General features: G+C 40.7%; 1 protein-coding gene and 1 non-coding gene across 6 annotated transcripts in view; both read right to left on the reverse strand.

Annotated features, from left to right (window-relative positions):
* The window catches only part of PGR (progesterone receptor), a 74,742-nt gene that overhangs the window by 14,391 nt on the left and 36,431 nt on the right, over nt 1–23,920 (reverse strand). For 3 of the 5 annotated variants that reach the window (XM_074984524.1, XM_074984533.1, XM_074984519.1), the window contains 3 exons: nt 9,972–10,277; nt 3,783–3,927; nt 98–228 (listed from right to left, as the gene is read on the reverse strand). In XM_074984524.1, the coding sequence (XP_074840625.1) occupies nt 98–228; nt 3,783–3,927; nt 9,972–10,277 (582 nt within the window). The remainder of the gene's footprint in view (nt 1–97; nt 229–3,782; nt 3,928–9,971; nt 10,278–23,920) is intronic. The other 2 variants (XM_074984552.1, XM_074984543.1) reach the window with 1 other exon arrangement.
* LOC142007708 (U6 spliceosomal RNA) lies at nt 7,594–7,697 on the reverse strand. The gene has a single exon (XR_012643984.1). It is a non-coding gene; the product is annotated as a U6 spliceosomal RNA (small nuclear RNA).

Consider the following 23,920-nt stretch of genomic DNA (forward strand, 5'->3'; position numbering starts at 1 on the left):
CACTGTCTGAAACTTCATAATATTTCACTGTTGTTTTAAATGTGAGGTGCAAAACAAAAAAATGCTATTAAGCCAAAAACATCAATTTTCTACTTACTTGTACTGAGCAGTAATAATGATTTCATACAGAGGAACTCCTCTTGAGTAACTTGAAGTTTGACAAATTCCTGTGGGATCTGCCACATGGATAGGCACAATGAATAAAACGATGATTCTTTCATCCTCTGTCTTACACATCAGAAAAGGTAAAGATAAAAAAAGACTCAGCCACTACTTTTTTGCAGTCCGTACCTTACTGTTAGATAAATTACCACATTCTTGAAACTAAAATAAGAGCTATAGGAAGTAAAAAAATTATTTCTTAATTTTTTGTGTATCTATTCATTTTCACATACATCTGAAATCATGACGACATGTTATTGGAAGTTTATAGGTAAATTAATTCCCCTCAAATGGTGTCACAGTTTAGATAGGCATCTTAGAAACTACGAGGAGCTAAGTGCCAGGTGAATGAAAATCATGATTTTTTTTTAAATTAAAGAAACCAAATATTTTTTTTAATTTAAATGCTGCTATTTCACAAAGGCTAGCGACACCACCCCAACCATCCTGGCTAGTAGCCATTAATGGAACTATCAACCATGAATTTATCTAGCTCTTTTTGAACCCTGTTCCAGTCTTGCCCTCACAATATCCTCTGGTACAGACTTCCACAGGTTGACTTTATGTTGTCTGAAGAAGTATTCCTTTTGTTTTAAGCCTCCTACGAACTAATTTCATTTGATGACCCATAGTTGTTGGGTTATGTGAAGGAGTAAATAACTGTTCTTTATTCATTTTCTCCACATCAGTCACGATTTTCTGTTTGTAATCTTATATCACAATGGTAGATATTTTGCAAGTATTTCTCTAATTTGTTTTCTAATTGTTAGTGGTGTTTCAGATTTTGCATATAGATTTTTTTCTACTAAAAGCTTGCACATGTAAATGGTTAGGAGATTTATTATTATCTGTACTGTGAAAACAACAGAAAACGACAAACACAAAACTATTAAACAAAGAGCCTACACTTGTAACTAGGCAGTTTGATATCAATGCAAATTATGTTCTTAAGTAAATTAGGGTCAGATCTACAAAGATATTTAAGCTTCTAATTTCTGTTGATTTCAAGGGAAGTTAAGAACCCACACTCTAAGGGTGTTTTTGAAAACAAATATGGGTCTCTAGCAAATTTTGTCCCATTGTACAAAAAAAAGTATGATAACATAATGGATTGCGAGTCTAATTATCTTTGTTAATGCATTAAAAAGTCCCATTAAAGTCACTGAGACTAATTACCTCAATAAGGTAAAATAACTGTAGAAATGTTTGCAGGAACAGGGTCTTTATTTTCAATATTTCTGTTTTTTTTATTTACAGCCATTTACAAAAATTAAGTTAGGATGTACTATCGGTAATAGCATTTTAAAAAAACAGCATATGTTAGCTCATTATACACTGAATCTAAAGGTGCAATAGTGTGGGCAATTTTTAGAAAACCTCAACTTGATTTAAAATCAAAGACCTAAAAAATCATAGTTAAAATTTTGGTTTTCCTTAAGTCAATGAGTTTTTTGATATTGACTTCAATGGACAGGATCTCACTCACAGTTGATTTAATAACAGACAGACAGCCATGTTAGTCTACATACTATCAAAACAAAAAAGCAATCCAGTACTACTTTAAAGACTAACAAAATAATTTATTAGGTGATGAGCTTTCATGGGACAGACCCACTTCTTCAGATCATAACTATACCAGAACAGACTCAATATTTAAGGCACAGAGAACCAAAAACAGTAATTGAGGTTGACAAATCAGAAAAATTATTATTAAGGTGAGCAAATCAGAGAGCAGAAGGGAAGAAGGAGGCGGGGGAAGTCAAGAATTAGCTAAAGCAAAGTATGTAAAAGAGTCCTTATAATGAGCCAGATAATTGCCATCCCAGTTCAAGCCACATGTTAATGTGTCCAATTTGAATATAAAAGAGAGTTCAACAGCCCCTCTTTCCAAACTTCTATCAAAGTTCCAGACATAAAAACACTCCTGATTCACAAACCTGTCAACCGGCACTTTAATGGAGTGGGCCATTCTGTTAATGACCTGAAAGTCTCTGTTTTACTGAAAAGGCTCATTATAAGGACTCTTTTACATACTTCACTTTATCTAATTCTTGACTCCCGCTCCCCTCCATTCCTTCTGTCCCTCTGCTCTCTAATTTGCTCACCTTAATGATAATTTTTGTGATTTGTCAACCTCGATGACTATTTTTGGTTCTCTACGCCTTAAATATTGTGTCTGTTCTGGTATGGCTATGATCTGAAGAAGTGGGTCTGTCCCACGAAAGCTCATCACCTAATAAATTATTTTGTTAGTCTTTAAAGTGCTACTGAACTGCTATTTTGTTTGACAGTTGATTTAAATTATTATTCTGGTGTGTCTGAATGTGCTATCATCAGGAAAATGTTTATATTTGTTATGACCAAAAGCTGTCCCTCAATGAATGTAGATCAGGGATGGGTAACCACGAACAATGAGTGGGTCACTCCTCCATCTCAGTGGGCTGCACTAGCCTATGGCCCACTGAGGTTGGTCCTATGATCCCCCATTTGTCGTCCCCTAAGCATCTCTTGCACACTGGGAAACCAGAACCTCACACTTCCTTTCTCATCCACCTCCCTCCAAGCACCTTGGAAGGACATGAACAGCCTTTGTACTCTCTTCACGTCGCTCTCCTTTTCCCCCAGAACTGGAATGGCATGAACAGCTGATTGACAGTGTTCCAGCTGTGGGACAAAGGGGAAGGAGAGGGGACAAACACTAAATCAGGAGATTCACAGCTCCTATGAAAGTGCTCAGGGGCAGGAGGAGGAAATGTGGGGCTCTGGTACCCTAGCATGTGAGAGGTACATGAAGGGAACGGGGCAGCCAGGGGTCCGTGTGCCACAGGTAGAGCCTCAGTTGGCCACATGGAATCTGTGGGCTGCAGGTTGCCCACCACTGCTGTAGAGCTATATTTTATTGTTCTAAATAAAAAATACTTTAAATCTGTTCAGAACATGAAGTGCTACATCCTCTTTTGAATGCGTGAACTATATAATGCATTCTTTATTGAGAAATTCAGCTTCTGTTTGCTAATGTCCAGTGTTTATTGTAAGTATATGGAGTGAAATCATGGCTCCACTGAAATCACTTACAATTTTGCCACTGACTTCAGTGGTGCCAGAATTTTGCCCTCCAGATCCCCTATCCCATGACTGTGTGGTGTTCCACTGATTTCATGGATACTCCACATGTGCAAGAGGATCTGTGAATTGGGATCGTGAAGTAGGACTGGGGACTTAGTCTTTAGTTGTATGTTAATTTGAATAATAAGCTTCTTTGTTTAATTTTCATATTGCCTTGTATAGGCCTCTTTAGCAAATTCTAAGAACAAATTATAAAAGATATAGGGAAATTGTATGCTGGGATTGCCTATGAAATACTCGTAAGCATCATCTTACAAGGATTCTGGATTAAACCTTTACCCTGAAATTTATATTCAAACTAATTCAGGTTTATTGTGGTGATAATGTAAGTTTTCCCTTTCATCTTAATTTTAGCACTGTTTTATGAAGCAACAAAATAGAAACACTGGTCAAAATCCTGACCCCAGTCAAGTCACAAGCATAACCTCCACTGACTCCAGTGGGGCCAGGATTTCAAGTATAATATTAATAAATAGCAATAGCTATCTACTTACTCATTTAGTATCAGATCAGGTGCAAAATATAGCATCTGACCACTGACATGCTTATATGACCTCCATCCCAATGCAAACACCATTAAACTCATCCAAGAATACTGGATAAGGGTTATCTGATCATCAATATGTAAATTCCGGAATCCTGAAAAATCACATGAAGAATTAAAAGAATTATTTCACAAAACAATTAATTCACGTTTATGACACATTTCTGATCTTGTATCAGGCAAGCTATCCATTATTTTTAAATAAATTTAAATATGTAGTATTTTGGTCCCTATCTATCCAGTCTCTTTTCATACCTTGTGCATGTCTGAAATGAGATAAGACTACTCACAGCTTCTGACAGAATCCAATTAAACTTTCAATGAAAACAAGACTACTATAACAAAAACTGGGATTAACTATAATTTGTAAACTCCTCTTAGTTTATTGAATGGGACTTGATATTTTTCTTCAAGAGCCTCTAGGATCCACTAATAAAATAGCAAATGTGCACTTCCAGTATTGTAACAATTCCAACAGTTGGTGCACTGACCCAACAATTCAAATGTATCTAATTATAGGTTAATTTAGCAATATTTCTTGTGTAGTTAAGATATGTCTTCACTACAGGGGAGTTCAACCCTGCCGTGGTCAGTCTTTCGGAGTTCAATTTAGCATGCCTAGCAGGGACACGCGACAGCAAACTTACAGGGCACCTACATTGGCACCAGTGCTCCTGCCCCTCATTAGCAGTAAGGGAAATCTTTAGTAGAGATGGCATCTATGCCCAGATTTAGGTACGTCAACTCCAGCTACATAAATCAACGTAGCTGGAAACGCGTACCTTAATTTAATTTTCCACTGTAATACAGACCTACTGTTAGGGACTAATCAACAGGAGACTTGGGATATTCGAATTATCACTAGCTATTTGACTACACTAGTTTATCTCTTCCAAATTTTTATGCGGAGCCACAGTTTGTTTCCTTGATTTTGATCCTGAAAGGACCAAATCAAATATAATTTTACCAGGTATGAATGACTATTTACTTTAGAAAACAACAAAGTTTTTATATACTCTTAACAAATATAGGACAGCCTCAGAGGGGTAGCCATGTTAGTCTGTAGCTTCACAAATAACAAGCAGTCATATGGCACCTTAGAGACTAATATTAATTAGGTCATGAGCTTTTGTGGGTAAAACCCACTTCCTCAGATGAATGGAAGAAGTGGGTTTTTACCCATGAAAGCTCATAACACAATAAATGTGTTAGTCTGAAAAATACAATAGTTTATCATACTGGCTACCATAATCAACTCTTATTTATTAATAATTCCTTGGACTCCTTTGAGAAGTAGTTATAATTACAGCATTTCTTAGTTCTTAGACAGCCCTTTTCATCGGTAGATCTCAAAGTGCTTTGCAAAGGAAGTCATCATCATTATTTGCATTTTCCACATGGGGGAATTGAGGATCATAAAGGTGCAGTGACTTGCCTATAACCAACAATAAATATCTATCTGTACATGTCCTTGTTCCACCAAGTAAATGGAAAGTATTTACCTCTTTATTTTTCAAAAGTGGTAAAACATTTGATCCACAACACTTAATTTATAAAAAGCTTATATTTCAACAGTTCATTTTAGTAATGTGTCTCTGTCACTGCATTTCATTTACCCAGCTGAAGTTATTTAAGAAAGAGGATTACATTTCTTAACTATCAATAACTCTTTAAAATTAAACATGAAAACTTCCTTGTTTCTAGACAATCAAATTTCAGGTCAGCTTTCAATCCCCCCTCCCCCCCCCCCCGCAAAAAAAAAATTAAGTGACAAAACTAAGTGTAGTTTCTGTTATTCTAAAATGTAAAATGAGAGAGGATTTTTTTGTGGAAGTATTAATCCTTTTAATTATCTCATTGGTCTTTGCTGCAATCTATTGCAGAGGACAGAATTTTAAATAATTTAAGAACCATTTTCTGATGGAGTTTTCATGGGGCAGTTAGTCTTTTGGTCATCAGTCTTTCTATCCATCCAGATTCTTATGTTACAATAGTAAGATTTTTATGTGTTCAGTACAAAATGCAAAAGATCCAATCCATAAATGGGCATGGGGGTCTTCTGTCCTAAGCCCAGGATCCTGCACTTGTCCTTGTTGAATCTCTTCAGATTCTTTTGGCCCAATCTTCCAACTTGTCTAGGCCATCTACACTCTATCCCTAACCTCCAGCCTATCTGTCTCTCCCACCCCAGTTTAGTGTCATCTGCAAACGTCCTGAGGGTGCAATCCACCACATCATCCTGATCATTAATGAACATATTCATCAAAATCAGCCCCAGGACCAAGCCCTGAGGCACTCCACTTGTTACTGGCTGCCAACTAGATATCAAGCCATTGATTGCTATCTATTAAACCTAGCTAGCTTTCTATCCACCTTATAGTTCATTCATCCAATACATGCTTCTTTAACTTGCTGACAAGAATACTGTGAGAGACCATGTCAAAAGTTGTTTTGAAGTCAAGGTATATCATGCTCACCATTTCCCCATAACCATGTAGCATGTTAAATCCTGATAGAATGCAATTGCATTGATAAGGTATGGCTTGCTCTTGGTGAATCCATGCTGACTGTTCCCGGTCACTTTCCTCTCTTTCAAGTGTTTCAAAATGGATTCCTTGTGGAACCACTCCATGTTTTTTCAAGGGACTGAGGTGAGGTTGACTGGTCTGTAGTTTTCCCTCTTCCCTTTCTTAAAGATGGGCACTACATTTGTTTTTGGGTTTTTGTTTTCCTATCCTCCAAGAACTCCTCTGATTGCCACAAGTTTTCAAAGGCTATGCCTACACCAGAGATTATGGCAACAAAACTGGCATTACTGCCCTCTCTACCAGATAGGTTCAGCAGTATCTCAGGTTATGGGCTCTAACGTCTTATGCCATATACAGTGTTTTAGATTACAAAGCAATTGCTTACATGATGAGATGGCCCCTCACCTGATATTATATTTTAGGCATAAAAAAGCATTACAACATATCACAATAACGTCAGAGCCACAGGAAAAAATGTTTCTTCACTAATGTGAACCAATGTACTTTGGATGTTTATATATACTGAATCAAAAGGGATTATGAAAGCTTCCTCTCATTCAAATTTAATACATTTCATTTTCTTCAATTTACAACTAAGCTTGCAACTATATTGAGCTGGTAAAGTTGGGGAATGTATCCAAACTCCAGGAAAGAAAATAGCAAACATGGAGGAAATGTCCTAAATGGGTAATTTTCATATCTTCCACTCCAGCTTTTTTTCACTCCTTAGAACAACGAGATGAGAATGGCATAGCTTTAACTAGTACAAGTGGCACAGCTGTCATAGGCCACCTCAATTTAAATGACAGTGAGGGGGATTTTTTCCCTTTTTCTTTCTGTCCTGCTCTCCAAAATTCATTTAGTTTTCTTTTGTAGTAGTCAAAAACACATATATTCCATGTAACATTTGCTGAACTTGCCTTTTCTCCTAATTTTTGAATGGACTCGCAATGAGTAAATTATCACGAGAGCACAGGGAGGTGGTGTACCTCTCAAGTGCTACCATGAGTCACTGATTACTTCAAATATTAAATATAATTGGAGACACACACCTCCTAGAACTGGAAGGGACCTCTGGAGCTCACTAGTCCAGTCCCCTGCTCTCTTGGCAGGACCAAGCACCACCCCTGATATCTAGTTGCCCCAATCCCTAAATGGGCTCCTCAAGGATTAAACTCACAACCCTGGTTTTAGTAGGCCAATGCTCAAACCACTGAGTCATCCCTCCCCCCACAAAATGTGGAATGCTGCACGAATGTGCATGTCATCCTTGTGCAGGGGCCATGCTAATCTTCTCTGAATCATTCCAATTTTATTATACGCGCTGCCAAAGTCAAATATTTATATGACTGGATACGTCAAATGGTGACAGAAGATATAAGAGAGTTCACAAGATTAAAACAGTTATTTAAAAGGGAGCAGGAAAGAGTGAACAGGGTGAAAATCAGGAACTACGGTTACACTACAAGAATCTGTTGACAGAAGTCACTGTCAGAAGAGATTAACCACCAAAACTTCTGTCGACAGAGCACAGCCACATAGAAAAGCCAACTGGAAGAGCACTCAGCTCTATTGACAGAGCAGCCAGACTGGCTGACCACTCTCTTGACAAAACAGGCACCCAGAAGAACAACAGACAGGGCTTCTCATTGTTCTGCATACCCTGTCTGTTGAGACAAGACCCTCCAGAGCATCCACACAGCTTTTTTGTTGACAGAATCTGTCGACAGCAGTGTTATGCCTCATGGTTGAGAGACAGAATGCTGCCAGAGAAAGTGCTAAGTTTTGTCAACAAACTGCCAACAAAACACATTTTGTGTGTGGATTTTCCACCAGTTTTGTCAACCAAATGGGTTTTGTCGGCAAAACTCACTAGTGTAACTGTAGCTAGGAAGTTGGGACTTGAATTCATTATGAAATAAGAAAATATGATGAGCCTGCTGTAGACATCTCAATGCCAAACATGTAGAATATTAAATTTCAAACAGAACACCATATGAGATTTACAAGGAAATATGAAAAATATACAAATGCAGAATAATGTGTTTTGCAAATATACCAAACATTCTCCTACATCTCCTTAGAAAGCAATCTCAAAAACTCACATAAAACACCAAAGAGACAAGATAAGTGAAGGAATATATTTTAGTTGACCAACATTTAATAGTGAGAGAGAAGTCTTCCAGCCACGTTTGGATCCTACCCATGCCTATCATAATAAATAGTCAACCAAATGCCCCAATAACAACTACGTGGGTGAACTCAGACAATCTCTATGATCTTGAACGAACTCACCCAGAAAAATAATAGAAGACAAAACATCCTGTCACCTGCAGAGGAACACTTCAGACAAAGTGATCACTGTATCTGATCTATATCAGGCCTCATCCTCAAAGGAAACCCACAATACTTTCAAAATATGAACCTGGGAACTTAAATTCCTTACTCTGCTAGACACCAAAAGTAATGAGTTCAACAGAGATGCTGGATTTATGGCTTATGTCAACAATCTGTAACCCACAAAACCCCCTATTTAGTTCTATGGCTGCAAAGGTGGTATCAGGTCACTTTACCTTGAATAGTCCCTTAAAATATGTGCTAACTACTTATGCTAAACAACCTGTTCCTCATTGAATTTTGCTGTGCTTCTCTGAGGACCTGAAGAGGAGGTCTGTGCAGTTTAAAAGTTTTTTTCTCTCTCTCACTAAGGCTACATCTACACTAGGCAAAGGAAGTCAACCACAGATCTGCAATTCTAGCTACAGCCACTGCATAGCTAGAATTGACCTATCTGTGCTCAGCTTACTTGCCTGTTCCTACAGAGCAAGGTTGATGGGAGAGTTTCTCCCATCGGCCTCCCTTACTCCTCATGTTTCGCGAGGAATACAGGGGTCAACTGTGACCCCTTAGAAGCTGATTCCATGCATTCCTAGTAGATGCATGAAATCAATCCCCAGAAGACTGACCTTGAGTGGGTCAATCTTCTGGGCAAGTGTAGACATAGCCTAGCAGTAGTTAGTCCAATAGAAGATTTTACCTCACTCACCTTGTCTCTCTAATATCCTGGGACTAACACAGGCACACTGTATAAAACAATAAATGTATTTTTTTCATTTAAAACAGCTACAAAAATACTCGCTTTTTTAAACGAACCCAACTTCTGCAAAAGGTACAAGTTACACATATGTTCAACTTGTACTGCTACTGGAGTTACTGGGTCCCTCCATATTCATCTCCTTATACCTACTATTGCTTTGGTCATATAACATGAACTGTGTTGCTCAACTGTTTTTTAAAATCATCCTACTTATAAGATAAACAGAATATTCCCTTAAGAAGCTCTACTGTCTAATTAAAATATCTCTCTGGTACACAGAAAGTTCAATTTTATAATTTTTTACTGAACTGGAAGTGTTATCCTTTCACAAATTCTGTCCTTTATTATGTATTCAATTGAATTCCTTTATTAAGGATTCACTTATCATCAATTCAGTAAAATAGTAGATTTCTGTATAGACCTTGTTTTAGTGCATAGGCAATAAACAGAATACTTTTTAGATAATCAGCTTGATGACATATTTGCATAAATACATATTGAAAGATGTTATTACCTGGTAGTGATTTAGACCATTTGACTACACAGAGGAGTTGCCGTTCACATAATTGATTGAGACTAGTCAACAAAGCACTTGAGGTTTCAGGTTGTGTGTTGTCATAACCCGCAAAGACCACTTCCGGCTCAATGCCCTGTAAAATGGTGAGCAGTGAAGGAACAAATGCTACTTCTTGATTTGGTGAAAAGGATACCCTCTGGTTTAGAGCTTGGCTTTCATCTGGTAGGGTCATTGGCTGCTGGAGTGCAACAATATCTAGTGTCCTCATAACTTTGACTTTGTTAAACTTTTTAAACTTTCGCCCTGAGGAAAAAATAATTTAATAACATGTAAAAATAAAAAAAAGATTCCTAAAAAGCAAATTAACTTTTTTAGTATCTTTTAGATTACACTTTTAACCCTGGATTTTTTTTCTATTTTTTTCTTTTACCACTCCAAGTTACATATCATTGACAAAATGTACAGAAAAATTCTTAAAGTTGATTTCCATTTGAGGAAGAAATCAAAAGACAGGAAAATATACTCATTAAACATCCCACTATTATGTTACCACAACATGATAAAGTATTTCTTGTTTCAGTTCCTTCTCTCCTATTACTTGCTGATGGCTGGTTCTAACAATTCAATTTATGCTGAAGGTAAGTGAACTATACAGTTTACACTATTTTCCTCTACCCTAAGAAAAATATAAATAGTTCCCTGGTACAACCAGAAATTCCTTGTTTTCCATTTCCATGCATATACAACTTCTGACTTCTCCAACTCCACTCCTGACATATCTCCCTCTGCTTAGAAGTAGTATGAGAACAGAATTCTGAAGACATGAGGAAGGTGGTCAGGTAGCATGAATGTACACAGACAACACAGCCTCTTTGCCTTCTTTTAGTTCAATTTCACTGTTCTATTAGTTCAGAATATGCAGGCAGTGGCGACCACCAGTGCCGAGATTCTAGGGGGGCACCAGCCAAGAGCCCCTGCCCTGCCTCCTCTCTGCCCATTCCACCCATGCTCCACTCCTTCTCCACTCATCCCTCTCCCACTCCAGCACCTTCTCTGCCTTGTCCCACCTTCTCCCTACCCCTGCTCCACCTCCCCAGCCTAGGAGTACCATTTTTGAGCTTTGCCACTGTGGGGGAGGGGTGGAACTGCCCCCACACTCATTGGAAATGGTGCGCTGTTCACGGTGAGTGGGGGGGGTAATGCAGGGGTGCATGTGGCCCCCTGTGCACCCCCACATATTACCCATGTGGGCAGGGCTGCATTTTTGTCCCCATTATACACATTTCACAGAAGGGTAATTATATGGTTTAAAAGAGTTACTCTTGACCTGTGAGAGAAGGACAAAACTTCTGATTTCAAATTACAGGGCATATATATAGGTGAGCATAATTATGGATGATCTAAAAACAGAAAATCAGTTTTTGAATCTCTTAAATAAGTTTTCTAATTCTTCAGTAACAGTTATCCAAAAATGAATACAGAAATACTGAGTACACAAAAAAAAGCTGCACAGTTAGAAGTTAGATCACCATATTATTTGTGATCCTGTATAATGCTTAAGACAATTAGGGAAGCCTATGGAATATTCTTCCTCAAGAAAAATAATTTGCTAATAATAGAATTACATAAACTCTTTCATATCCAGCATTCTATCATCCAGAACTCTCAAATAACTGGCATTTTAACTGTAAGTAAATTTTAGTTATGTTTTCCATAAGTACAGTATAATGAAAGTAAATACAAATAAATACAGCAAATACAGTATAAGTTTACAGTGTACAATACTACTGCTGTTGGTAAATAAAATACTCTGCATACATTTGTGCTTGTTTCTCAATATCTAATCTTGTTTTTCTTTAGTATTATGCATCGGTAGGTACATCTGTCCGTTATACAGAATATTTGAATATCTGGCAACCTCCCAGTCCCAGGGCTGCCAGATTTGAAAGAGGTTACTGTATATGAAATGGAACTTTCCAAGCACCCAAACAGTGCACTAGCACTGATCCCAGGGAAGTGAGTGGTAAAATTCCTGGGAAGTCACTGGTAAGACTCCCATTGACTTGCTATGCTGGAGACCAAAGTAGATGATTACAGCACAGAAGCACAGGGCTGGAAGGGACCTCAGGAGGTCATCTAGTCCAGCCCCCTGCTTGAAGCAGAATCAACCCCCACTAAGTCATCCCAGCCAGGACCTTGTCCAGCCGGGACTTAAAAACCTCAAGGGATGGAGAATCCACCACCTCTCTAGGCAACACATTCCAATGCTTCACCACCTGCCTGGTGAAGTAGTTTTTCCTAATATCTAACCTACACCTCTCCCTCTTCAACTTCAGACCATTACTCCTTGTTCTGTCATCTGACACCACTGAGAACAGTTTCTCACCCTCCTTTTTAGAGCTCCCCTTCAGGAAGCTGAAGGCTGCTATTAAATCACCTCTAAGTCTTCTCTTCTGTAAACTAAACAAGCCCAAATCCCTCAGCCTATCCTCAGAGGTCTTGTGCTCCAGACCCTTAATCATTTTTGTTGCACTTCGCTGAACCTGCTCCAGCAAATCCACATCCTTTTTATACTGGGGGCCCAAAACTGGACACAATATTCCAGACGTGGCCTCACCAGTGCCGAATAAAGAGGAATAATTACTTCTCTAGATCTGCTCGAAATGCTCCTCCTAATGCTCCCTAGTATGCCGTTAGCCTTCTTGGCTACAAGGGCACACTGTTTACTCATATCCAGCCTTTCATCCACCATAACCCCTACGTCCCTTTCCATCGTATTGCTGCTGAGCCAGTCAGTCCCCAGCCTGTAACAATGTTTGGGATTCTTCCGCCCCAGGTGGAGGACTCTACACTTCTCCTTATTGAACCGCATCAGATTTCTTTTGGCCCAGTCCTCCAATTTATCCAAGTCCCTCTGGATTCTCTCTCTACCCTCCAACGAATCTACCTCTCCCCCTAGTTTTGTGTCATCCGCAAACTTGCTGAGGTTGCAATCCAGTCCCTCATCCAGGTCGTTAATAAAGACGTTGAATAACACCAGCCCCATAACTGAGCCTTGCGGTACTCCGCTTGAAACAGACCGCCATCCAGATATTGATCCACTGACCACTACCCATTGGGCCCAACCATCAAGCCAGCTTTCTATCCATCTTATAGTCCAAGGATCCAATCCATATTTCCTTAACTTATGGACAAGAATGTTGTGGAAGACGGTATTAAAAGCCTTGCTGAAGTCAAGGTATATCACATCCACTGACTTCCCTATGTCCACAGAGCTTGTTACCTCATCATAGAAGCTAATCAGATTGGTCAGGCAGGACTTGCCCCTGGTGAATCCATGTTGGCCACTTTTGATCACTTTCCCCTCTTCCAAGTACTCCAAAATGGATTCCTTGAGGATTCCCTCCATTATTTTCCCAGGGATTGGGGTAAGGCTGTCCGGTCTATAGTTCCCTGGATTGCCCTTCTTTCCTTTTTTAAAGATGGGCACTACTTTTGCCTTCTTCCAGTCATCCGGTATCTCCCCCGATCTCCAAGAGTCTTCAAGGATAACGGCCAAGGGTTCAGCAATGACCTCTGCCAATTCCCTCAGTATCCTGGGGTGCATTAAATCCAGACCCATGGACTTGTGTACATCTAGTTTTTCTAGATAGCTCAGAACTTGTTCCTTCCCCACAGATGGTTGCCCTCCAATACTGCATTGTCCAGGACCATCATGTGGAAGTTGACTTTGTCCGTGAAGACTGAGGCAAACAAAGCATTGAGTACTTCAGCTTTTCCTGTATCATCTGTCACTAGGTTACCTCCCTCATCCAGTAATGGCCCCACACCTTCTCTGATAACCTGTTTATTGTTCACATGCCTGTAGAAATCCTTCTTGTTACTCTTCACATCTCTTGCCAGCTGCAGTTCCAATTGTGCTTTCGCTTTCCTGATTACTGCCCAGCATTCTCCAGAAATGTTTATACGCCTCCTTAGTCAACTGTCCACGTTTTCATTTCTTGTATGCATCCTTTTTGAATTTAAGCTGACTAAGGATTTCCCTGTTAAGCCAAGCTGGTTGCCTACCATGTTTGCATTCCTTACTATGCAGCAGGATTGTTTGTTCCTGTGCCTTCAGTAAGACTTCTTTAAAATACTGCCAGTTCTCTTCAACTCTTTTCCCCTTCATCTTCGTTTCCCAAGGGATCCTGCTCACCCAGTCTCTCAGGGAGAGAAAGTCTGCTCTTCTGAAATCAAGGGTCTGTATGTTACTGCTCACCCTTCTTACTTTTGTCCAGATCCTGAAATCTACAATCTCATGGTCGCTGCAGCCCAGGTTCTCTCCCACTTCTATTTCTTCTACTAGTTCTTCCCTGTTTGTGAGCAGCAGGTCAAGTTGCGCATGGCCCCTGGTCGGTTCTTTCAGCACTTGTACCAAGAAGTTATCCCCAACATTCTCCAAAAACTTCCTGGATTGTCTGTGTGCTGATGTGTTGGTCTCCCAACAAATGTCTGGATGAGCGGTTCCTTCTGTCCTCAGACTCTATAACCTCTTAACCCTACAAAATTAAGCCACGCATGTGTGACAGAAGAAAGAAGAGGCAAGTTGTCCTGGTTAGTGACTCCTTCGTAAGGAAACCAGGACTGGTGACAGACTTTGCTGGGACCTGGTTGTCAAGTGCAGGGGGAGAGGGATCAGGTGGGGAGGGAATGCACAGGGGCCTGGTATTTCAATGGGCCCGGAGCTCCAGCCATGACAGCAGCATAAGTGCTGGGATCCTTTGAACTGTCATGGCACTGCTGTTCCACCACTGCACAGCCGTGTGTGTGGGCAGCTCAGTGCCACAATTCAAGTGGCTCCAAGGCCTGATAGCACTAAGCCCCACCCCTGCAGAGCCAGTCCCCACTGCCATCTTGCCCCATGGCCCTCGGAGGCTGTCAACCCCGCTGGCCCAGGGCAACCTTTGGGTTTGTGAAAAATGGGGGGGTCCACAGTTCTGGGCCCACCAACGGGGGGGGGGTGGACCTAAGGTGGAAGGGGTGGGGCTAGGGGCTAGCGTTCCCCACCTAGCCCTCAGTGCCACCTGGACCACTCCACATGGGGCTCCAGCAGCATTTTAAAGGGCCCAGGGATCCGGCAGCTGCTGCTGTCACAGCAGTAACAGTCTGGAGTCCCAGGCTCTTTTAAATTGGTGGAGCCCTGAGGCTACTGCCCTCTTTAACTGTCCCATCAGCAGCCCCAGAAGGAAAAACATGAGACTCAAACCTTGGTCATAGTTTACCTAGATAAAGAAAAAAAAAGGCATGATATGTTATTACCACCAGAATAAATTATACCGCAACAAGTGTGTCTAGTATCGTAAAGAAGGCTAGAAATGTTCCACTAATATTAGACAATATGTGTGGTTGGGGGTACCAGGAAGGACGGAAGGGGGTGGGGGACAAAAAGCAGCAAGATAAGATTTGCTAGTTCATGTATCTCTTCAGGGACCTGGGGTGAGAACTGAAAACATGGTCAGCAGAGATAATAAACCTAGAGATTCTTAGGATGAGTAAAAAAAATAAAGCCTTTTTGGTGAGTTATGGATTTGTAATCACAATGAATCGTCAGTAGCGAATCAATGTTCCTAACCATTCAAAGTGTATCAGAATAAGGACCAGTCTACAGAACTGCTTAGATATCCAATAGAAATGTAACAATGGCCAGAGCACCCCACCCCCGTGGCCAAGCGCCGCCCTCCTGAGCCAGGCACTCTCCCCCACCCTCAGCCAGGCACCCTAACTTCCCCTCCCCATGTGCGAACTGCTGGTGACTCACTGGAGCCGCTGCCAGAGCCACACTGCACAAGCTGCCCCCCCACGCTGAGCTGTGCTGACATAAGCCACCCCAAGCCACACTGACCCAAGCCTCCCCACACAAGCTGTCCCTCAGCCATGAGCAAGCTGCAGGTGGTGCCGCCTCTGCCACCACGTGCTTGTCCCACCAAGTGGTGTGCATGCACAGAGGGCGCTCCACGTGCGTGTCTCTAACGTGGCAAACGGACAGAGTATTGGACACTGCGGGCTGAGATAACTGTTTCCGGAAACATAATGAAGTGGTTACCAGTACATTATACATTCTATTTCCAGATCTTTCCAGTCAACTGCCAGTGAGAGTCCTACCAGACTTACATTAGAATTTGCAAATGGCTTGGCACCTGCTTCAGGCTAGGCATGCCACATTCAGCTTCTGCTGCTGAAATTTTAATGCCGCAAGAAAAAATGAGAGGATTAACAATATTTGGATTTTCAAAATTGTATTATTCAAAATATTAAAAATTATTTCCTGCTGTAGGGTGAAAAAATATCCCAGATTAGCCCTATACTGAATAAATAATAGTAAAGTCACTTTGCCACTAGCCCATCATAACTTTCAAGACCAGCTGTCTCATTTCGTCAGCAAACCTTTGGCAGCTTCTGTCACTGGGGTGTTCTGTCACACCTACAGCTTCATGGTACCCACACTTCTTGTACATTGCTGGACAGCAAATTAACAGTGTATGGGGCTACATGCAACTAGGGAACATAAAACAACACCATAATCTAAGCTACTTAAATGATAAATACTCAAAATGCACATGTGAGACGAAGTTGTTGTGCTACATAATTCTGCACTTTGATGGCATGGGTGCAAAAGCAAAGCACCATAGTGCTTCAGGTATTCTATATTAGATAGCTAGTCTTCTCCTCAGAGGTGAATGCCTCACCCTTTCCACCACCAGCAATCAGGTGAAAAAGGTTAATGGTTTATTACTCTTGGCACACTACTATGGTTCTGACTTCCCGGTCACCACGCTCCTGTGGTTCTATATTACAGAACAAGTTCTATGCACCTCAGAAGCTTGTAAACAGGCTAAGGGAACAAAGCAGAGATAATACATCTTGATTTTAATATAGAATTTGATGCAGTGTTTTAGGAAATATTACTTGGAAAATTAATTCAAATTTGCTTGCATATGAGCACTGTCAAATGCACCAGGAGCTAACAGAAAGGTGATCTTCCAGCAGTGAGACACAATACGAAATCAGTGTGAGACAAAGGTCATTTTTAAACACTTTGCTAGTAATCTGGCAGAAAGGGCTAAAGAATATTTGACTTCAAGCTGGTGTGCTGTGAACTGCATGGAAGACAAAGAGATAATAGAGATCAGGAGGTGTTGGAAATATCAGCAAGAAAAAACAAAATTCAACTTGGAAAAATAATTGGAAGCATGGATGCAGTGGAGGAGGGATATCCAGAGTGCTGCAACATTCAGTGAAAGCTAGAGCAATAGTATTCAGTTTGCAATACAGTGTAAAATAAAACAAGGCAAATGTGATTTTGTGTCACATATACAGAAGCGTCATTCACATGGGTCGTATATGCAGAAGTGCTAGGAAGTGACAGATTAGTCTGTTTAGCTCTGGAACAAAGGGACAATTCTGGTGGGGTGATATGCTAGAATATAAAGTTCCACAAGTATTTTTATGTTTGTAATTACTAAGGAGGAAGAATTATTCCTTAGGGCGCTGTAAATGCAAATTAGACTGCAGTATTTCTAACAGAGAGTTTGCGAATATGTTATGCACCTATTCACTTGCAAAATATTAACAAAAATTGACAAGAGGTCTTTCGGGTCTTTGCCCATGAAAGCTTATGCTCCAAAATATCTGTTAGTCTCTAAGGTGCCACAGGACTTCTTGTTGTTTTTGCAGATACAGACTAACTCAGCTACCCTTCTGATATTACATCAAAAATTAATTCTCAGATCCATCAGACTCATTTAACTGCTTAGAAATTAGTTAACGTGTTGTTGGCATAAAATACCCACTGACTCAAATTCACTCCTGTGCTAATTAGGTGCTTCTCAATAGCCATCAATAAAGGTTACACTCATGACTCCCAGCCGTAAGTTTAGCTTAATGTCTAAACAACCACATGACAGTCTGTACTAAGCTAGACACTCGTAATCTCTGTAAAGTCTTGCCATCTGACTGACGTTGGGTAAACAATATAATGCATCTGCACTTAGGATTTCAATGCTTGATTAAGGGGCTGCAATGAAAGACCAAAAGAACTCTTAGTACAGTTTGTTTAAGACCCGGAAGGGGGAGACTAGAAAGCACATGAAAGGCCTTAAAACACAGCAGGCTGCAAACAAACTGGGAGAAATCATTTAGATTTATGGCTAGCAGAACAACATTAAAGACAGGAAAAATATGGCTCTGACTTAAAATACCTGGCCATTGGTGGAGGTGAGACATAGGCTGGGTGGGCAGACTGCTGAGGTAGCATCAAGCACTCTCTCAGGTGCGTAGTTGGCTAGTTCTTGCTCACACGATCAGAGCTTAACTGATCACCATATGTGAGGTCAGCAACGCCTTTTCCCCAAGTCAGATTGCCAGTGATCTTGGGGACTTCCTGCCTTCCTCTGCAGCATACTACCACTTGCCAGCATTATTTGGGAATATCCTACCTAACTGTTTCTCTGTCGGGGGGGGTGGGTCTTGAGCATTGGTGCAGCTTGCTCTATGCTATTCTCTGCCTGTAAAACACAACAGTCTAATCTCCAGTGGGCCATAATTCTTCTGTTTAATTTGAGTAATTAGGTTTAATGTGTGGGTGCTGGGTGGTGTTGGTGGCCTCTGATAAAAAGGTCAGACTAAATGGAACCCTTCTGCTTTAAACTCTAGGGCAATGTTTAGATTAAAGGGTTTTGTTGACAAAATGGCCTATTTCCAAGAGCGTTCTGTCAACAGTAAGTCAGCAGAACACAGCACTTTTGTTGACTGCTGTACCCTGCTCACCATGAGAAAGAATGCCTCTCTTAACAGAGATCCGTCAGCAAAATATCAGTCTGGATGTTCCAGAAGCCTTTCCTATTGACAGACCCTTCCACCACCACCACCCCTGGGACACCATGCAACCCTGTCTGCTGTGGTTCCAGAGGGCTGTTTTGCCAGTAGAACGGCCAAGCAGTTCAGCCACTCTGTGAACAGAGCAGATCGCTCTTTCGATCCTCCTTACGGTCTGGCCATCATCTGTTGACAGAAGTTTTGTCGCAAGATATCTTCCAAAACAAACTTCTGCTGACAAATTCCTATAATCTAGACATAGCCTAGGACATTATGAGTAGTTCCATTACAGTTAATGTGAATAATGTACTTAAAGTAAGGAATGTGCATCCGTATCTTTGTCTATCTGGGGGCCCAAATTAATCACAGGTGATCCCCAGACTTAGCACACAACTGGTTCCTTACAATTGCATTGTAAGTTGGAACACTGTAACTCTGAACTGCAACCTATTCAATTGCGGCACTAAGCATCATAAAACTCGAAACCCAGAGTTGTAAATCAAATCAGGGTATTCATCTAAGTGCACAGTAATGCTGATTGACTTCAGTTGAATGTTTAAGTCCAAGGACTGCCTGTATGTGTAGCCTGGTCATGCCCAGTTCAGTTAGGTAGTACAATCACCTGGGTAGATGTGGTTCCTGTATGAATAGCTTATACCCTTCTAAAAAAACGTAAAGCAACAACTGAGTGTAACAATTGGGGTCAGACAGAGGAAAGATTATGGCAACAGTAACATGTGATTACACAGGCCACCAGTGGCACAACTGCATGGCTCTCAGTCATTTATTCTGTGCTTTTATAATCCTCATTTAAAAACAACCCAACTCTAAACCCTCATTTTCCTTATCCTTTGCACATACACATACTGTATTACTTTCCTTGGAAAAAAATAAGGCTGAGGTCATTGCCTGTTTTATTTATCTTGCCCTTTCTACAGAGATTTAATCCATGCCAATGTTATAGCATTTTTAGTCCTATTTCCCTCCTAGAGCCTCCCACCTCTTGAAACCTTGCTCCGCATGATGCACAAGGGGGAGAACATGGTCTCTGTGGGTGTCAGACCTAAGAGAATAAAACTCCAGTGACCATATATGAAGCACATGCTCTCATGACAGCATGGTCTAAAGCAGTGAGGTTGCCTGCTGCCCATGCTGGCCCAACAATCTCCCATCTCCATAGAATCTGGAACTGTTGACATCATGACCTGCTGAAGCTATAAAAGTGCTTCTCCATCTGGTGCTGCTGAGAAAGGAGAGAAGATTGATGGAGTCCTCACCCTCTTCCCTCTGCCACCACGTGCAGCTGGATAGTCCTTTCTAGTGAATATCGGGACAGTCTTAAAGGACCACTCTCCCAAGAAATGAGGAGGGAACCCTGATTATGTGGTGTTCCTGGGAGGACAGGTCTGCTGGTCATGCACCCCCCCAGACTTGGATTTGTGTGAGCTCAGGGGTGAGTAAAATTCCTAACTCTGAGAACTGTGTTAATGTGGAATAATCTCCCAAAATAAATGGAGATGTGTCATTTTGGCACAGTTAGAACAGGAGTGGACAAAACACTAGAAAATACACACTGCAAGGAACAAGCCTGCTGTGGGGACACACTAGATCAGTGTTTCTTAAAATTTTTGAGATCACGGAACACAAAACAATAGTATTTTTATGAGGAACACCTATGACCATTTTCTTCAAAAGAAAAATTGTTGCCAGGAAAAAGAAAAGCAAACAGCAACATATATAGCAAAAACAAGATGAAGTAATTTAATCGGGTCTCATAGCAATGAAGCAGTAACATTGGAAAAATACACTGATGGCATATATTTTCTGTTATTAAAACCAGATACAAACACCCGTGGCCCACCTGTAAGTTGTTCATGGAAAACCCATGTTCCACAGCAACACAGTTTAAGAAACACTGCACTAGATGATTCCGTACATTTTTCTAATATCTATTCTTTCTTCTTCCATAGTGTGGGTTTTCTTATTGAAGTCTATCTTATGGAAGTAGTTTTGCTTTGGAAAACAATGCCCAGTTCCAAATCTGTACTGTCTGTAATACAGTATTAACCTTCAAAACTCCAACAAAAATTCACTTTTTAACAGGGCCACAGCATGCTTCCATTTAATTTTGCTTCCAGAATACAAAGAAGATGAATCACATGAACAGCTGCCCCACAAAAAGAGAGCAAATACCAAAGCCAGTAATGTGAATGGTATAATCTAAAGGTATTAAAGCTCCAATCCTGATCCCATTGATTATAATAGTGCAGGTTCAGGCCCTAAAAGCCAGCCTCAGTTTTCTGTGTTATGTAAATCCATGTGTTAAATGTATGAAACTTTCATTCCTAAATCTACTAAATTCACACTCCTTGCTCAACTCATATTCAAAAGAATACCATCCCTGATGTTACCGCAGCAAATCTGGTGGCTGACCTATGTACCTTTGTTCTCACCCACAGTTATTTCCAATCTGGGGACAATTTATACCTCCAGATTAGTGGCACTGCTATGGGCACTCACATAGTCCCACAGTATGCTAACATTTTTATGGATGACTTAGAACAACGATTCCTCAGCTCTTGTCCCCTGCTACTCTTCCTTTACTTATGCTACATCGATGACATTTTTATCATTTGGACCCATGGTAAAGAGACTCTGGAAGAATTTCCACAGAAATTTTAACCACCTGCATCCTACCATCAATCTCAGCCTTGACTATTCCACACGAGAAATACATGTCCTGGATACCACACTACAAATCACTCATGGCCACACCACCACCACTCTCTACCAGAAACCCACTGAGTGCTACACTTACCTACATACCTCCAGCTTCCATCCAGCACACACCACACAATCCATCATAAGAACATAAGAATGGCCATACTGGGTCAGACCAAAGGTCCATCCAGCCCAGTATCCCGTCTGCCGACAGTGGCCAATGCCAGGTGCCCCAGAGAAGAAGAACAGAAGACAATGATCAAGTGATTTATCTCCTGCCATCCATCTCCTGCCCTTGTACTGATGCTAGGGCACCATACTTTACCCCTGGCTAATAGCCATTTATGGACCCAACCTGCAAAAATTTATCGAGCTCTTTTTTAAACCCTAATAGAGTCCTGGCCTTCACAGCCTCCTCCGGCAAGGAGTTCCACAGGTTGACTGTGCGCTGGGTGAAGAAAAATTTCCTTTTATTAGTTTTGAACCTACTACCCATCAACTTCATTTGGTGTCCCCTAGTTCTTGTATTATGGGAAAAGGTAAATAATTTTTCTATATTCACTTTCTCCACACCATTCATGATTTTATATACCTCTATCATATCGCCCCTCAATCACCTCTTTTCCAGACTGAAAAGTCCCAGTCTCTCTAGCCTCTCCCCATATGGGACCCGTTCCAAACCCCTAATCATCTTAGTCGCCCTTTTCTGAACCTTTTCTAATGCCAATATATCTTTTTTGAGGTGAGGAGACCACATCTGCACACAGTACTCAAGATGTGGGCGTACCATAGTTTTATATAGGGGAAGTATGATATCTTTTGTCTTATTATCTATCCCTTTTTTAATAATTCCTAACATCCTATTTGCTTTACTAACTGCTGCTGCACATTGCATGGATGTCTTCAGAGAACTATCCACTATAACTCCAAGATCCCTTTCCTGATCTGTCGTAGCTAAATTTGACCCCATCATGTTGTACGTGTAACTTGGGTTATTTTTTCCAATGTGCATTACCTTACACTTACCCACATTAAATTTCATTTGCCATTTTGCTGCCCAATCACCCAGTTTGCTGAGATCTTTTTGTAGTTCTTCACAATCCCTTTTGGTTTTGACTGTCCTGAACAACTTGGTGTCATCTGCAAACTTTGCCACCTCACTGCTTACCTCATTTTCTAGATCATTGATGAACAAGTTGAACAGGATCGGTCCCAGGACTGACCCCTGGGGAACACCACTAGTTACCCCCCTCCATTGTGAAAATTTACCATTTATTCCAACCCTTTGTCTTCTGTCTTTTAACCAATTCCCGATCCATGAAAGGATCTTTCCTCTTACCCCATGACCACTTAATTTACATAAAAGCCTTTGGTGTGGGACCGTGTCAAAGGCTTTCTGGAAATCTAGGTATATTATGTCCACTGGGTGCCTCTTGTCCACGTGTTTATTAACCCCTTCAAAGAATTCTAATAGATTAGACAGACACGACTTCCCTCTGCAGAAACCATGCTGACTTTTGCCCAAAAATTTGTGCTCTTCTACGTGCCTTGCAATTTTATTCTTTACTAGTGTTCCTACTAATTTGCCTGGTACTGATGTTAGACTTATCGGTCTATAATAGCCAGGGTCTCCTCTAGAGCCTTTTTTAAATATTGGCGTTATATTGGCCGTCTTCCAGTCAGCGGGTACCGAAGTGGATTTAAAGGATAGGTTACAAACAACTGTTAATAACTCCACAATTTCACATTTGAGTTCTTTCAGAACCCTTGGGTGAATACCGTCTGGTCCTGGAGACTTGTTACTATTCAGTTTATCAATTAACTCCAAAACCTCCTCTAATGTCACTTCAATCTGGGAGAGTTCCTCAGATTTGTCACCTAAAAAGGCTGGCTCAGATTTAAGAACCTCTGTAACATCCTCAGCCGTGACGACTGAAGCAAAGAAATCATTTAATCGCTCCGCAATGGCACTGTCTTCCTTGATCGCTCCTTTTATATCTTTATCGTCCAAGGGCCCCACTGCTTTTTTAGCGGGCTTCCTGCTTCTAATGTATTTAAAAAACATTTTACTATCATTTTTTGAATTTTTGGCTACCTGTTCCTCAAAAGCTTTTTTGGCTTTTCTTACTACATTATGACACTTAATTTGGGAGTGTTTGTGTTCCTTTCTATTTTCTTCACTAGGATTTGACTTCCACTTTTTAAAAGCTGCCCTTTTCTCTCTCACTGCCTTTTTAACATGGCTGTTAAGCCATGGTGGTTCTTTGTTAGGTCTCTTACTGTGTTTTTTTATTTGGGGTACACATTTAAGTTGGGCCTCTAGTATGGTGTCTTTAAACAGTTTCCATGCAGCTTCCAGGGATTTTAGT

The sequence above is a fragment of the Carettochelys insculpta genome, chromosome 1 (assembly GCF_033958435.1).
Source record: "Carettochelys insculpta isolate YL-2023 chromosome 1, ASM3395843v1, whole genome shotgun sequence".
Classification (NCBI taxonomy): domain Eukaryota; kingdom Metazoa; phylum Chordata; order Testudines; family Carettochelyidae; genus Carettochelys; species Carettochelys insculpta.